Below are 15,786 nucleotides of genomic sequence, written 5' to 3' on the forward strand. Positions count from 1 at the left end.
TTAAGGGTTTCATTTCTTAGCCATGCAGAGATTTTTCTAGCAATTTGGGTTTCTGTGAGGTCACAGTGGAGCAAAGTCAGCAATCCTCAACATTTCTGTAGGCCTTTACACTCATATCTTTCCTGCTTCTATACTGCATGGTCAAGATCAGAGTTTAGACTGCCAGGTCCTGCCTCATCTGCTGCTGTGAGCAGATCCTTCTTCTGAAGACCACAACCTAGTTCCTGGTTGCAAGTGCCAATAACAGAGTAGGAGTGTTGAACTTGGCTCCCTTGCTGCAAGTCAGCACCTAAGCTAAGTCTACTTGGCCTTAAGACCATGAGCAAGCCCAGACTTAAGCAAAACAAATTAGTAACTTCAGCACCTATGTTAATCTTTACTGATCTTGAGCCTGCTAAGTTCTTTCAAATCCCCTTCAACATCAATTCATTGAAGTCAATGCAGAAGAACCAGAGTAAGATTGTGTCTGTTCTAATCCAGAGACTTGGAACACAGGAAATAATCCATAAAAGCAAAGGTTATGTTTGTTGTTGGACTTTTTTTGTACTTTGCTCTGTTTACTGTGATTTAATCTTCAGCACAACTAAGGGCAAAGTACCAAAATAGCAGTCCTGGGGTGGTTTATGGAACTGAAGTAGTTTGAAAATGTACAATCACAAATGAAGGAACAGACAGCATAGAAAGTTTTATTTAAGAAACAGAGAACAGATAACAACAGAAATTGATTTTGCCAGCCCTCACCCAAGAAAGCTCAGACTACAGTTCCATGGCAGTACTCCAAAGTCAGCTGCTGGAAGAGTGTATCAGGGTTTTGACATATCTCTGATGGTCTTATGTTCACTCACTGCCTTTTCCCATTCCTTGCCATTGATATCCTCTGTGACAATGGTCTGCACGGTGCCATCATCCAGACAGTGGGGAGCTATTCCTGAGGAAAGACAGAGTACACTAAAACTTGCTTTGTATAATGTGTGGGAGATGCCTGCACCACTCTCTGGATGGAGCATCTCAGGGAATGGGAAATGCTCAGCCCAGCTATTGCTGTGAGGTTGAGAAGCCTGGATGAGAAACCTTTCTTGGGTAGAAGTCCCTGCTTCATAGGTAAGACTGTTTCTTATGAAGGTGCTACAAGTTCAGACTACAGATCTTTAGCACTTTAGGAACAAACTCTTAAGGCACATGGTGCTCACTGCCATCATGTTAGCATCCAAGGTTTGCTTGCTGCTTAACTTTGGTTACCACATTCTACCTACCATAGCCGTCTGGGTTAGAACGAGGAGTGTAAAAGCTCTGCACACCGCAGGTCTTGCAGAAGGTGTGCTGGGCACGACGCGTGTTGAAGGTGTACGTTGTCAAATTCTCAGCACCCTAAGCAAACGAAAGCAGTGTCAGCTTTCCACATAACAAGATGTGTTAATTCCTTTGTATGGGTCTGTTGTTAAGAAATGTAAAATTTAAAATGGCAGCTTCATGCCTTTACTGGAGACAGAGAGTTCTGCATTTATTCTTCTTCTCTAGACCCCCGTCCACCCCAGTCAAGCCTGAGAACTGCAAGAGCTGTAATGGCAGCTCACTAAGTAAGGTGCACTAACAGACTCACAGTATCAAATTCACCAGAGGGCATTAAATTTAGCTATCTCCCCCACCAGACATAGGCAAACTTAGGATAGAAAGCCAGTTGCCACTTGCATCTTTGAGGATAACACTGGGTTATTCTGCTCATGTCCATGGTCATGCTCTTACTGCTTTCTTACTTTACCTTCAGCAGCTTGAAACGTGACGCTGGGACAATGAAGTGCCTGTTCTGCTTCTTGGTGCAAATGCTGCAACTGCAAAAGAAAAAGCAGCCCTTTTGAGAAGCAGTGGACAAGTTGTAATACAGCAATGAGATCCAGCACGGGACTCTTGACAACAGAAATTCCACTGGTTAGCTCCTGGTTAGCATCACAGAGGTAAGCAGTGAGTGGGGAGTCATAGTATCAGTGGAGTTTGGGTAAGCACCCATGGAACAGAGTGACCCTCCAGGCACACTGAGAGGGGAGTCTCCTACACCAAACATTAGATGCCATTTTTTCTTCACATGTGCAACTCTCAGCAGACATAACAAGTACAAACTCTAGCCTTGAGAAATTCATTTAATCTTTCAGACCAGATTTTGCCAGTTTTGCCAACATTAATCACTTTGCAAACAAGAAAAGTTAAGGTTCAGAAGTTTACGCATGAGCTAGAAGCAAACTAGCTGCATGCAAAGGAGGGGGACACTGTTGAAGTCAGACAGTGCTGTAGCCTGAACTACATGTGGTGAGAGGTATACTGGGCACTGAGAAGACCAAGTTTAAAAAGGACTGATGTGCTTTGAGCACACTGCAGACAGAGGAAACATAAAGCAGATGCCTGAGCACCTGTACTCATCAGATCTCTCCTGACACTGTGTGAGCACAGATGTGAGACCTGATACCCTGCCCAACGAAACTGCATCTGCAATCACCAGCAGCGATCCCATACAGGATCAGGACATACAGAAATGGCTCTGAGGATGCTCTGCAGTTGTGGCATCTTGCTGTAGCTCTAAGGTATAGGCTGAAAAAGCATATGAATTTATATTGGTTTGTGAGGATAGGGAACAAAAACTCACTTGCAGTTAAAAACATGCAGATCTGCTGAAGCCCAGACCTCAAAGCGGACAGCTCCACAGTGGCAGCCTCCTGTGTGCTTGACCAAGCCTCTGTACTCACTGCAGAGACAAAGAATAGAGAGGTTCTGTGGTCATACCGGATTTAGAGCAGTGAGGTGGTGTGCTCTATGATTCAGTTCTGCTTTGAGCAATTGCAGAACAACATAAAATATATCCACTGAAATGTATTTTAATAAACTCTGCTTTTGTCCTCTGGTTTCATTTACAATGGTGAAACAGAAAGATGTGCAGCAGCATTTCAAGTACATTCCCCATGGAATAGAGGAGCATAAACTGCCCTGCTGCAGCCCTGGTCAAACTGCATAGCTAGGCTCCAACAGTACATAGAACCAGACAACTCTCTTGGATCTGGGAATGGAATTTCCCCCCAGTATTCCCACGAAAAATATCCTCCATTTAAAAACCTGGGAAAAGCAGAGAGAAGTGAATTCTACATTCTATTTGGATTGCATTTTATTTTGTATTGTCATTGCAAAGGAACTTCATCATCAAGGAATTTCAGAGCTTCTGCATTTCACTCTCCCTCAGGATACCTCCACAGCAACAGGGCAGCGTCACCAAGCTCGGTCAAACGCCAAATGCAAAGGAAAAACCTCTTCCTTTCAGATTTTCACTCCCACGGACAGTTACCTATTACAGCCCAGTGATGATGTGCTGTGCTCTGGAAAGAAAGCGCACAGGCAATGGGTGGAGATTTAGAAGCTGAACCTCACAGGTCCTAGACGGTGCCCCCACAGGCTTTTTTGATGGGAAAGCCCTAAAGCACAGGAAGCTTTAGCATGAAGCCGCTTTCGCCGTGGTGCATGCAGGGGACACCGCCCACCCTCTTCATTCTCTGCAGCTCTCCAGAAGCCCGCATGCGCTGCTGTACGAGTGTTGCCAAGAGGACGGCGATCGGCCCGGGGCATAGCTGCTCCGGCCCCGCTACTCACTAGGCGTCCAGCAGCAGCCGTGCCGCCTCCTCGCTGCTCAGCCGGTGTCGCTCCTGGAAGGCTGCCCAGCGCCCGCTCTGCGCCCCTAGATCGAAGGGGCCGGGGGGCTGTGCCCGAGCCCCCGTCCCGGCCGGGGCTCCGCCCGCCTTCTTCACTCGGCTCCGGCAGCCCCGGCCCGTGGGGGGGCTGGGCCGGCCCCGCCGGGACGGACGCGCGCTGCCTGCCGCAGCTCGCCCCATGCGGCTCCGAGCCTGCCTGCGCCGCCTCCGCCAGGGGGCGTCGTGAAGCCGCGGCGGCGCTCACGGGCGCGGGGGCGGCCCGGGGGTTAACGGCGGGGCGATAAAAAGCCGCCGCTGCCGACGTCGGCCCCGCCTGGCAGCGGTAACGGGGGAGCGGCGTGAGCACGGCGAGCGAGCACAGCTGAAGAGCAGGGAAAACTGCGGGCCCAGGCTGTTGTCCCGCTTGTCCCTGGGGGGCTGCCTCGCCTGTCGTGAGAGGAATGCCAGTTACCCACCAGCAACAGCATGAGTGGGCTCCTGGAATTGTTACCAGCTCACGCCTCATGCACTGAAGGATGCCAAGGTGCTCTGCGGACCCGAGGTGCTGCTATCAGAAGTTTACTGTTTCACGTCTCTGCTATGCACCCACTCAACCTGAGAAACAAGACTGCTGTTCAACAACACCGCAGGAGTGCATTTACCCTTGATGAGGCTTGAAATCACTCTGGCAGCCCTGCAGAGAAATGGGCTCTAATTTGATACCCACCAGAGAACTTTCCACAAATTCTGTCAACAAAGTCTTAGAGAGAAGAATAAGCAAGATAGTGCATACCTCTGAAAAAAAAATCCACACAAACCCAACCAACCACCAAACCTAGAAGAATGTGACACACACCCCCCCATGCTAAATAGTTTAGAAAAGCTTATTCTTGGGCATCTGAAAGATAATGCTGTTTTTCATGTAAAACTATTCAAGGGGGAAACAGAAAATCTGTGAGTGCCCAGGTCACATTGACTGAGGTAAAAAGAAAAGCACCCCAGGAATAACTCTTTGTGTCCAGTGTTGCAGGATTGGAGATTAGAGATTTAGTTTGTTTGTATTTGAAATAGGAGTTCAGGTCTTGCTTTTCTCAGACTAGGGAAAGATGTAAACAAGTGAGCTGACATACTGCAAAGCAACAGGACATGAGACAGGACAGATGAAACTGCTATCAGCACACTCTGGTCTGGAAAACAGCTTTCAAAACATGTGACTACAATGTGTAGGCTGCTTCCTGAGATGGCACATACCAGAACTTGCATAACAATCCTGTAGCTCAGCACTTCTGGAGAAGACTCTGGAAAGGGCACTGAGTTACAATTTCCTGTTGTTCTTCATGTGAACCTTTGTACTGGTTACTCACCCTAATGGAGCCATTTTAATACACTCTATATGACAAATTCTGGTCCTTGCCAGCATGTTCATATGTAGCTCCTGATCTGAGCCACTCCCAGGCCTTGAGTCAGCCTAGATTTTGTGTTAGTCACCATATATTTTCAGAGAAAAAGTCGCTCAGGTGAAACTGGAGATTGTGACCTGAAACTGAGCCTGTGCAGTTTGCAGCATGGATTCGTTTGCCTTTTGTGTGGGGTACAGCCAGCAGCAGTTGCAAGCTTCAGCCTACATGGTCTGTTCTTTTCTAAAAACAGTTACTGCATAAACTGAAAACAAGAATGTATTTTAGGAGCTTGTTAGTGAGCAGTTCATAGAATCAACCAGCTTGGAAGAGTCCTCTGAGATCATCCTGTCCAACCGATCCCCCAGCCTTATCCAATCAACCAGACCAAGGCACTTAAGTCCAGTCTTTGCTTGAACACCTCCAGAGACAGCAACTCCACCACCTCCCTGGGCAGCCCATTCCAATGCCAATCACTCTCTCTGTGAAGAACTTCCTCCTAACATCCAGCCTAGGCCTCCCCTGGCACAACTTGAGACTGTGTCCCCTTGTTCTGTTGCTGGTTGCCTGGGAGAAGAGACAGACCCCCCCACCTGGCTACAGCCTCCCTTCAGGTAGTTGTAGACGACAATGAGATCACCTCTGAGCCTCCTTTTCTCCAGGCTAAACAGCTCCAGCTCCCATCATTCTTTGTGCCCCTCCACAATTAGTTTAGCAAAATTTAAATGTGGAAGTCGTTTTGAGAAGTTAAATTCTGTTCCCCTATGGCATTCAGGATAAATAACTGAAAGACAAAAGTGGAAGAACAAAATGCAGGCTTGTTTCAGAAGGCTAAAGATTTTTTTTCCTCCTTTTTTATTTATTTCCTGGTTTATTACAAAAGCTCAAAACTGAGACACATAAATAACCAATCTGAGAGCTTTATGTTGGCTGATGATAAATTTCACTGGGATTCTGCTTTGCAAGCCCTACGTTTCCATGGCTGCCTGCTGCACTGTCAGTGTACCTGGGCAGCAGGTGTTTCCCAGTGCAGAGAGAGTTAACAGCTTTCTCTGGTACACTACTTCCAAATCAGATGCAGTGTTTGCCAGACTTCAGCAGAAGCCAACAGCTTAATGAGGAATGTTTTTGCTCTTAAGCTTGCAAAACAAAATGGAGGAGGACATATTCAGAAGGAGGGGATCAGCAAGAGGAAAAGTCCAGTAAATGAGCTTGTTCTGTTTGTTTAGGTGTCTTGTGATACTCAAAGTTCAAAAGCTGATGGGTTTTAACGTTACAGTACAAAGGTGGCTTTTGTGCCATCTCAGCTCTGTTTGTACAGCAGTGACTCAGCTCTGCAGCCCTGGCTTGCAGCCCACACTGAGAACGTGTCTCGAAGGGCATTTTCATCGCAAAAGCAGCACTCAGCAACTACACATTTGTGGGTTAAAGGGAATTAGGAACCGTGGATGCTTTTCAACTCATAGGCACAAAACTATAAGTAGTGTACAGCTAATACCTCACTTAAAAGACCCAAAGTAGTTAAAACTACAAAGTTTGTGCAGGGGAGAAAAATGCCAGTGCTTGGATTTTAGTGTTACTGTTGTGGAGGGTGAAGCATTGTGGCCATTGTCCTCACCCCCAAGGGATCCAAGCTGGATCTGAAAAGAGAACACAGGAGGTATCACCTCTAGGCAATGGATGAAGGCTGTCCTGAGTGGCAGTATTTGGGTTTGGTCACTGTTGGAAAGGTTCTGTTGAAAAGCATTAACAATGATTAACAGCGTTTTTGGACTGATTTCCTCTATCTGTCTGTCTTTCAAGGTGCTTCTTTGCTGTTCTGCTGCAAAACCTCATCCCAGAAATCACATGCTAAACAGGCTCGGACGCAGAAGAGGGAAGGTGAACAAAGAGAGCTCCTTGACTGCAGTGCAGCTTGGATCAGATCCAAAAGACTCAGCGGCAGGAGGCAGACTGAAAAGATGCAGAGAAGTAATTTTTAGACTAGACCTAGTTATTAGTTGTTGCTTTCACTGGCAGAACGTGCAGACACCAACCTGTCATTGTAGGCCGATGGCCGTCTTTCTAAAATGCCCTTTAGAAGCCTCCTTACATCAGAAGCACAGCAAATTGCCACATGTTCCTCTAGGTCATTTAGACCTACAGAGAGGACCATCCCAGGCCTGTTTATTGTGGCAGCACAGACCTTAAAGGTGTATCCCATTTGTCCTTAGAGGTCAAAATATGCTTTAAACAAACAGGCAGACAAAGAGTATTGCTCATTTTCCTCTTTTAATACAAATCTGGCTGTCTGTTTTTCTTAACTTTCAGCTCCTGAGGTGGATAGCTTATTAAAAACCATGTTTACTTAAGGTATTTTTAGCATAAGGCTTTGAAAAAACAAAACTCAAGCTAGTTGTCTGGTTTTGGTAATCTCATGATCAGACAGCCAACCTCACAGTACTTTGAATCATGACTATTTTTGTAACCCTTGAGCTTGACAGTACAAGGACAAGCAGTAACACGCCACAGCTCTGTCTCGTGGCTGGAGCTTTAGCCTTACTGCAGCATTACAGGTTGGAGGAGAGAATGTTTATCTCTACAACTGTACACAGGTAAATATAATTATCCTGCGTCACAGGCAGTGAGACAGTCCTGAGATGGGTGTAAGCAGTATTATGAGATAAGAGCATACGTTGTTTGTTGCCTCTGGCAAGTAGCCCTGGTTTTATCTGAACAAAGGGGCAGTACTGAAGTCGGTACACAAACTGCCTCAGGGGCTGTCCCAGGTTAAACCCTTCTCACTGAATGTAAACAGATTGCTTCATTTGTCATTGTTCATGTAGAAATGAGATGCAGTTGCCAGGACATTAATGTAGATAAAACAGCCCCAGCTTGTGTTCTGGAATGTACAGATCTGTTGGAAACATTTCTCTGACCCTAGATTCTTCTCTTCTAAAAGTAGGTTGCTTTGTACTACTGCCCAGTGACCTACTTTTGAAACCATTTGGAAAGAAATGTGTTCCCAACTGCAGGCCCTGTGCCCTGGCAAAGGCTGTAACCACCTGTGCATCAGGCCAGTCACAAGGCAGATGCCTATTTTTTTCTCAGCTTTGAATTTATTTATATACAGTTCACAGTCAGCTGCTTGATGATCCTTCTTCACCAAGAGCTGCTGGGGAAAGACTGGCATATATGTTAAACACATCTGCTTTGTGCAACCACAGCAGCTACCACACCATCTAAGGATAAACAGGTCTTTAGCACATTCAGAGAGTTAAATAATTTCTACAAAAATTCTAAGGTGAAGCAGAAATTTGGAAAAATGAAGTCCCCTTCAGCTTGGAGCACAGTTCTGCACATATGAGGTGTGGCAATGAGGCAGAATCTGGCCCACAGTATATAAACACTGCATTCTGAGTTTAAAAAGAAGCACCTTTCAACTTGGTAATAATTATCACTGGAGTAGTGTGAAGGATCTGTGCAGATGTGAAGTGTGTGACATTCAGAGCATGGGTTTAACACATGGAAAATAGACAGGAGAAAGCCCAAACAAGAGATGGGCTCTGCACAGGCATGTAGATGGAGACGGCAGATTAATAGAATTAGATGGATTCAGGCAGTGGAGAGCTGCAGATGCTGATGGTGACCTGTGTAGGGCACTTTGCCTGCAGGCTATGAAGATGAGTTGAGTTCTGCTGGGCCCTGGAGCTGTGTGCACAAAGCCCAACTCTTTTGTTTATCTCCATTGACAGAGGGATAACTGAGGAAAATAGTGAGGTTTTTTGCATGTAATTGATGAATGGGATGGTTTTTGAAACAGAGGCTGCATTCGATGTCAACACGATGCTGCCTGTGCTTGACATCATTTCTCTGAAGAATTTTTCAGGAGCCATCATAACAACATTAACATCAGTTAAAGAACTACCCGTGGTAGACCCATGTTGGATACTTAAACAGAAGCCAAACAAGAGATTAGTTAGAGGATTTAGCCATACTTTAAAAAAATAATAAGGGAAGGCTCCTATGTTTTGTGGCTTACAGAAGACAAAAATTTCTACTTCTCTAGCTAGGACATTAAGAAACCAGAGAAATCCACAGAGTTTAATAGAGGTGGTCCTTCACATTTGTAAATACGAATTACCTGTGGCCTTACCCTCAGGACTCCATGACACTGTTTGGCCGAGGCACATGGTTCCTGGAGCAGTGCCTGGGATATACAGCAGAGTCAGGCCAGTTGTGGAGCCAGCAAAGTCACCCTGGCACCAAGCAAACAAAACACACCTACTAGAAACACTAAACAAAACTGGCAGCATAAAGAAAAAAAAAAATACAACACTGTTTAAATATGCTTTTTGCTCTAAATTTACGTAGCTGAATAATACTCCCCTGGAGTGCCTCTCAACTTTCCAGTTACCCTCTCTTCCTCTTTCTACATTGTGAATAATTACTGTTGGGATAGTTTATTTCCTCTCTACTTTAAATCAGAAGGTGCTAGCAGACATTAGCCCTGTTAGGAGAAAGGAAGGCAAAAAGGGCTTGTTGTTGCTGGGTTATTTTCGTGGTTGGGGGGCTGTGTCTTTTTTTTGACAGAGATTGAATATCTGTACTTAAATGTCATCATTGAGATGCGTTCATGCTTTGTGGTGGAGGGCTTAACAGCAAATTCATCTGCCTTCACAGGAGGAGCTAGCAGCAGATAAAACTACAGCATGAAAGAGAAACTTTTGGATTCCGAGTGCTCCAGATGTAGCTTGATATGAGCTAAGAGCCAGTCTGGAAAAGTGTAACAGCGCTTCATTAACACACAGCACAACTCTGCATCACTTCTGAGAAGGAAGCTGCTCTGTAACCTGATCGAAGCTTCCTGTTCTGAAGGCATGTAAACAGGTATTTGCATTTCAAACATCAGCATTTCAGAGGGGTTGTTTTTCAGCAGTCAGCTGGCTGAAATTGGTTCAGAGGGCAGCTGAGGAAATGAGCCGCATGGGCCTGCAGCAGACGTGACTCACCAGCCACCAACGCTTGCCCAGTTTCTAAACAACATCTTTTTTCCAGCTCTAATTCACTTCTGTGCTTCCAGACTTTAACTCGCAGCCACACAGGCCAGGACTAACCTTACAGGCCATTCCAGGCTGTGGCATAAACGCCCCAGGCTGGAGAAGGGGGTCAGGCAAGCACACGGTGCCAGTGTGGGTCAGCAACATCGACAGTAACCTCTCCTTCTCCGGGGCACTCCAACCCGTGCCAGGCTGTTAAGTATTGCCTGGGGCTTAGACAGAAACTAAAATCAGCGCCCGAGCGCCGTCGCCACCCCCGTGTCCACCGCACCAGTTCCCCCAAACTTCGCCCGCCGCAGCGCGCATGCGTACGGCCCCCTCCCCGCGGAAATCTGCCTGCGCAAGGCATCTCCCCCTAGCAACAGTGCTGACCTCACCGCGCACCAATCAGCACCGAGCAGCACCGAACCTTCCAGAGCTTTCTGCACAGCCTCCCCCCGCGCCGTGCTCCGCCTCCCCCCTCATCAACCAACCAGCGTCCGTCCTTCTTACTGCTGTACCAATCACTGCCTGGCTTCGCATACCCACCAGGAGCTGTACTAACGAGCTTCCAGATCCATCCGCACCGCCAGAAACTTCCAGATTTTTCAAGGTCTGGGGTCCCACGCTAAGACTCCAGGACTCCTTTGCCCCCTGGAAGAGCGAGTGGAGAGGAAGAAAGGCGAGTAGTCTCATAACAGCAAGCTTTTACTTGGGACTACTTTGAGAGGCGGACGGACACGTCATCTCAAGGGGGAGGGGCCAGCCTTTGGGGAAACTGCATAAATAGGCCTGGGGCTGCCTCTCCCGGCAGGTTTCTGCTGGAGTAGAAGCATCGCAGGCTAATTTACAGCGTTCAGGGCCGAAAGACGTGAGTTGGACAGCGGGAATACTGAGGGGCTTGGAAGGGGACAACTTGGCAGCTTCTCTGAGCAGGAAGGCAGGGGTGGCTTCTTGTCGGAAGAATGTTTTTTGATGGGAAGGGGCGACAGGGAATTGTGTACGGGCTTCGCTTACATCGAGCTCCGTCTTTGAGAACTAGGGTGGGTGGGGAGATGGTTCTGTCCTTGGGAAAAACAGGCAGAATTAGGGTCCCAGTGGCGGCGGCTGGGCCTGCCGTTTTCGGAAGTGGGTTGCTGAGTCACTGCCTGCAGGGAGCTGCTCTGCGTTCGTGTCGCAGTTGGCCACTGAGAAGTTGTGCGGGCGCTGGGCGGGGGAAGGCTATGGTGACTCCTCTCGCTGCCGCAGTGCTGCAGTGGGGGTGGGGGTCTGGGACCTGCATGGGAAGAGGCAGTATGAATCTGTAGATTATAGAGCCTCAAAAATAAGTTCAGTGAGTCAAGAAGTGGAGAACGGTTGTAGAAAACGTTAAAAATATGGGAAATAAAATCCCAATTAGCATTTATTTCTGTAGTGGGAAATAACAGCAGTAATCCTGTAGTGTACAAATCGCTAAAGACTGTACGTGACTAAGTAGCGGAAGCTGGTACTTAGGCGTGGTTTATGTCTCGGTATCCAGCTCATCTGGAAGATGGTCGCACCCTCAGGCGCAGCACAAGATGGAGGTTTGGCTCCTGGTTGTTGTAGTCAGACAGGGTGCGACCATATTGCAGCTGCTTGCCAGCAAAGATCAGCCTCTGCTGGTAGGGGAAGTGCTTCTTGTTCTGCATCTTGGCTTTCACATTCTCAATACTGTTACTTCTACAGCCATTCTCCCTCTCTTGACTCGTTAAGATCTTCTGAGGCTCAGTATTTCATAGTTGTTTTGAGATGCCTCACATTGTCTCTCAGCAGCCAGCTCACAGACGCCTCCCCTCCCCCTCGCCCCGCAGCACTGCGGCAGTGGGATGGACCCACCGCAGTCTCCGCCCTCCTGCCAGGCTGCCGCAGGACTTCCTGGTGGTTAACTCGGGAAGTGAGTCAGCAGCCTGCTCGCAGCAGCCAGCCACCTTCTCCGTAACGCAGCCTCCTCATTGGGAAGCAATTCGATTTATCCCTCAGTGACGTGATCTAGAGTAAAGAGATTTTGCGCGATTTTTCTGCGCTGCCTTTCCACGTTTTTTCCCAAATACTGCCGGACAGGCATCCGCTCACACATTCCAGCTTACAGAACCTGTCCTCTTTTCCCTTTATAAAGCGTAATTTTCTAAACAATTTCATTGTTTCCCATTCGTATTCACCTGCCTCCCAAAGTAGTTCCCAGTAGATCACTGTTGTGAAACAGCAGAAGCATCCCAGAGTTTTAGTGGGGGACCCAAGACCTTTAATCTGGAGTTTTCAGAGGGTGTGGATGGATGTGGAGGAGGGATGAAGCTGTCTTTAACTGATACTCTACTTGAGACTCTTGGGGGGGCACATGGGTGTGTCTGCTTATGAGAGTGGGGCTTGTTTGGCAGGAACCACATAAATGGGTGTGGGACTGTTGATTTCAGCTGTACCGGAGTGGAGAAGGCTACTGAGGGGCGGTGACACAGTTGAGACAATTTAGTCTGCAGGTGGTTGGAAAGGGGAAAAAATTCTGGGCTGGAAGAAAAGTAGAAAGTGTAGGTGGGTGAATGGTGGTGTTTTTTATTTGGGGAGGGAGGAACTGTGCAGGATCTTGTAATGGTATTACTGAGAATTGAGGTGTGAGGGGGAGATGATAATGACAGTTGCTGTGTCACTGCCTGGGAGAGCAGCACTGTGCTGTTGACACTTGCAGCTGGTCACTGGTGTCCCAATGCTGTAGTGAAGGCAGGGGGTGGTCTGGATGCTGGCTACTGAGAGTCAATGCCAGGAGTGCTATGGGAACTTATACTATAGAGCCACCAAAAGAGATTGATTCATAAACCGCTATAGACTGTACTTCAATAACCAACTAAAGCTGCAACCCTTGTATGTTTTGCAGTTCAACATGCAGATCTTTGTGAAGACCCTGACTGGCAAGACCATCACCTTGGAGGTGGAGCCCAGTGACACCATTGAGAATGTGAAGGCCAAGATCCAGGACAAGGAAGGCATTCCCCCAGATCAGCAGAGGCTGATCTTTGCTGGCAAGCAGCTGGAAGATGGTCGCACCCTGTCTGACTACAACATCCAGAAGGAGTCCACCCTCCACCTTGTGCTGCGCCTGAGAGGTGGGATGCAGATCTTTGTGAAGACCCTGACTGGCAAGACCATCACCCTGGAGGTGGAGCCCAGTGACACCATTGAGAATGTGAAGGCCAAGATCCAGGACAAGGAAGGCATTCCCCCAGATCAGCAGAGGCTGATCTTTGCTGGCAAGCAGCTGGAAGATGGTCGCACCCTGTCTGACTACAACATCCAGAAGGAGTCCACCCTCCACCTTGTGCTGCGCCTGAGAGGTGGGATGCAGATCTTTGTGAAGACCCTGACTGGCAAGACCATCACCCTGGAGGTGGAGCCCAGTGACACCATTGAGAATGTGAAAGCCAAGATCCAGGACAAGGAAGGCATTCCCCCAGATCAGCAGAGGCTGATCTTTGCTGGCAAGCAGCTGGAAGATGGTCGCACCCTGTCTGACTACAACATCCAGAAGGAGTCCACCCTTCACCTTGTGCTGCGCCTGAGAGGTGGGATGCAGATCTTTGTGAAGACCCTGACTGGCAAGACCATCACCCTGGAGGTGGAGCCCAGTGACACCATTGAGAATGTGAAAGCCAAGATCCAGGACAAGGAAGGCATTCCTCCAGATCAGCAGAGGCTGATCTTTGCTGGCAAGCAGCTGGAAGATGGTCGCACCCTGTCTGACTACAACATCCAGAAGGAGTCCACCCTTCACCTTGTGCTGCGCCTGAGAGGTGGGATGCAGATCTTTGTGAAGACCCTGACTGGCAAGACCATCACCCTGGAGGTGGAGCCCAGTGACACCATTGAGAATGTGAAGGCCAAGATCCAGGACAAGGAAGGCATTCCCCCAGATCAGCAGAGGCTGATCTTTGCTGGCAAGCAGCTGGAAGATGGTCGCACCCTGTCTGACTACAACATCCAGAAGGAGTCCACCCTTCACCTTGTGCTGCGCCTGAGAGGTGGGATGCAGATCTTTGTGAAGACCCTGACTGGCAAGACCATCACCCTGGAGGTGGAGCCCAGTGACACCATTGAGAATGTGAAGGCCAAGATCCAGGACAAGGAAGGCATTCCCCCAGATCAGCAGAGGCTGATCTTTGCTGGCAAGCAGCTGGAAGATGGTCGCACCCTGTCTGACTACAACATCCAGAAGGAGTCCACCCTTCACCTTGTGCTGCGCCTGAGAGGTGGGATGCAGATCTTTGTGAAGACCCTGACTGGCAAGACCATCACCCTGGAGGTGGAGCCCAGTGACACCATTGAGAATGTGAAGGCCAAGATCCAGGACAAGGAAGGCATTCCTCCAGATCAGCAGAGGCTGATCTTCGCTGGCAAGCAGCTGGAAGATGGTCGCACCCTGTCTGACTACAACATCCAGAAGGAGTCCACCCTCCACCTTGTGCTGCGCCTGAGGGGTGGCTATTAAGTTGCTGTGTCTTGCTCAAGAAGAATGCTGGCAGCACTTGTTTGCACTGTAGCTCTTTGATGTCTTAAATGCCAGGTTACTGCAAGCTGGAGCAGCTGCTGAACAGCTCTGCTGAAATGCTAATAAAGTTTTCTGTTGCACATCAACCTGTGGTTGGTCTCTCTCAGTTTGAAGTAGTAAATCTGTGTTTAAGTGATGTGCTTACTTGGGCTTCTTCTATTGCATTTTAAGCCTCTTTGCATGTATAATGAGGAGCTTGTGGATGAAACAAATCTGGATTAAAGTCTTAATTTAAGCACTAATACCCTGTGATTTCTTCCTTGATTTTATCACTCTTCTATTTCAGGAAGGGCAAGATGTTCTCTGAAAGGACCCCACAAAGCCCTAAACTGAACAAAGGGAGGTCAGTGGGGTGGGTTTACTCAGCTTCTCAACTTGCGAATTGAGAGTGACTCTCCTGGTCTTGAGAAGTCTGGAGACAGCAAAGCACATTTGGGCTGCTTTCAAGGGGCTGTGTAAGCAGAGAAGGAGTTCTGTACTTAACTACAGAAAAAATCACTACTTGAGAGTCTGGCTTGCCTGTGTTAGGCCGGGGACCTCTGGGGAAGGACTGCTGGAAGGAGCACTACTGGTGCTGGTGGGTGGGGCATCTGTACTTGAACAAGGGGTCTAGTCAAAAGTGCTGTCAGCTGGTGAGTTCTTCGCTGCTGTCGATGCCAACAGCTGGGGCTTTCCCACTGAAGCCTGAGTGCCTAATGAGGTAGGTTCAGGAAACCTGACGAAGGAGGAGAGGTTTTGGCCGGGTGGGTGGTGGGTCTTAATAGGTGGGTGTAGTCATTCAAGTTAGAAGGGTGGTGACTGTTGGTGTTCACCCAGTGGATCTTGGAATAGTCTTCATGTGTATATGCTGTGTTGTCCTAGTTTTAACTCTAGAAGCTGAGTCCTGGCAGTCCAGATACGAGGGGTTTCCTCCTCACCTCTGTGAGAAAGGAAGAAAAGAGCTGGGAAGGACAATTTTCTACTCTAGTGCAGAGATACAGATTACACAAAGGGAAAATAGGACAAATTCTAGCTCATGCCTTCCATGTCACATTGAGCATGGTGCAGAACAAACGATCCAGCCTGCTCTCTGCCACTGCATGGGGGTAGTTGCCTTGTCCCTCCTAGTGGGGCCGCTCAGCTCAAACCAATGCATTCTCCACCCCTTATTC

General features: G+C 48.2%; 3 protein-coding genes and 1 long non-coding RNA gene across 9 annotated transcripts in view; 2 read left to right on the top strand and 2 right to left on the bottom strand.

Annotated features, from left to right (window-relative positions):
• Positions 1–665: 665 nt before the first annotated feature.
• On the bottom strand, positions 666–3,899 carry CENPV (centromere protein V). Its single transcript, XM_064165951.1, has 5 exons — positions 3,628–3,899; positions 2,636–2,734; positions 1,760–1,829; positions 1,254–1,368; positions 666–928 (listed from the first exon to the last, which is right to left on the bottom strand). The coding sequence occupies exons 1-5, from the start codon at positions 3,864–3,866 to the stop codon at positions 804–806; spliced, it is 648 nt and encodes a 215-aa protein (XP_064022021.1). The 5' UTR covers positions 3,867–3,899; the 3' UTR covers positions 666–803.
• The window catches only part of LOC135187329 (transient receptor potential cation channel subfamily V member 2-like), a 31,034-nt gene continuing 17,015 nt past the window's right edge, over positions 1,768–15,786 (top strand). For all 4 annotated transcript variants that reach the window (XM_064165941.1, XM_064165942.1, XM_064165944.1 and 1 more), the window contains exons 1-3: positions 1,768–1,952; positions 6,866–7,033; positions 9,725–9,931. The gene's annotated coding sequence lies outside the window, so the exon portion shown is untranslated. The remainder of the gene's footprint in view (positions 1,953–6,865; positions 7,034–9,724; positions 9,932–15,786) is intronic.
• LOC135187334 (uncharacterized) lies at positions 6,457–10,317 on the bottom strand. 2 transcript variants are annotated; one of them, XR_010307314.1, is made up of 3 exons: positions 10,159–10,317; positions 9,198–9,300; positions 6,457–7,015 (listed from the first exon to the last, which is right to left on the bottom strand). It is a non-coding gene; the product is annotated as an uncharacterized LOC135187334 (long non-coding RNA). The 2 variants fall into 2 exon arrangements; XR_010307313.1 differs by having other exon boundaries at positions 9,186–9,300.
• UBC (ubiquitin C) lies at positions 10,391–14,877 on the top strand. Of its 2 annotated transcripts, none has more exons than XM_064165947.1 (2): positions 10,391–10,762; positions 12,968–14,877. In XM_064165947.1, exons 1-2 carry the CDS (start codon positions 10,406–10,408, stop codon positions 14,573–14,575), a joined length of 1,965 nt encoding a protein of 654 aa, XP_064022017.1. In that variant the 5' UTR covers positions 10,391–10,405; the 3' UTR covers positions 14,576–14,877. The 2 variants fall into 2 exon arrangements, with proteins under 2 accessions (XP_064022017.1, XP_064022018.1); XM_064165948.1 differs by lacking the exon at positions 10,391–10,762 and adding an exon at positions 10,845–10,951.

This window comes from Pogoniulus pusillus, chromosome 27, assembly GCF_015220805.1.
Source record: "Pogoniulus pusillus isolate bPogPus1 chromosome 27, bPogPus1.pri, whole genome shotgun sequence".
Taxonomy (NCBI): Eukaryota; Metazoa; Chordata; class Aves; order Piciformes; family Lybiidae; genus Pogoniulus; species Pogoniulus pusillus.

Bases quoted from the DNA above. Each gene is read 5' to 3' on its own strand.
- CENPV (XM_064165951.1), bottom strand. From the start codon at position 3,866: ATGGGGCGAGCTGCGGCAGGCAGCGCGCGTCCGTCCCGGCGGGGCCGG. The intron at 1,369-1,759 runs GTAAAGTAAGAA...TCGTTTGCTTAG, and splicing joins CACGTTTCAAGCTGCTGAAG to GGTGCTGAGAATTTGACAAC. The intron at 929-1,253 runs GTAGGTAGAATG...GTCTTTCCTCAG, and splicing joins TTCTAACCCAGACGGCTATG to GAATAGCTCCCCACTGTCTG.
- UBC (XM_064165947.1), top strand. From the start codon at position 10,406: ATGCGTACGGCCCCCTCCCCGCGGAAATCTGCCTGCGCAAGGCATCTC. The intron at 10,763-12,967 runs GCGAGTAGTCTC...TATGTTTTGCAG, and splicing joins GCGAGTGGAGAGGAAGAAAG to TTCAACATGCAGATCTTTGT.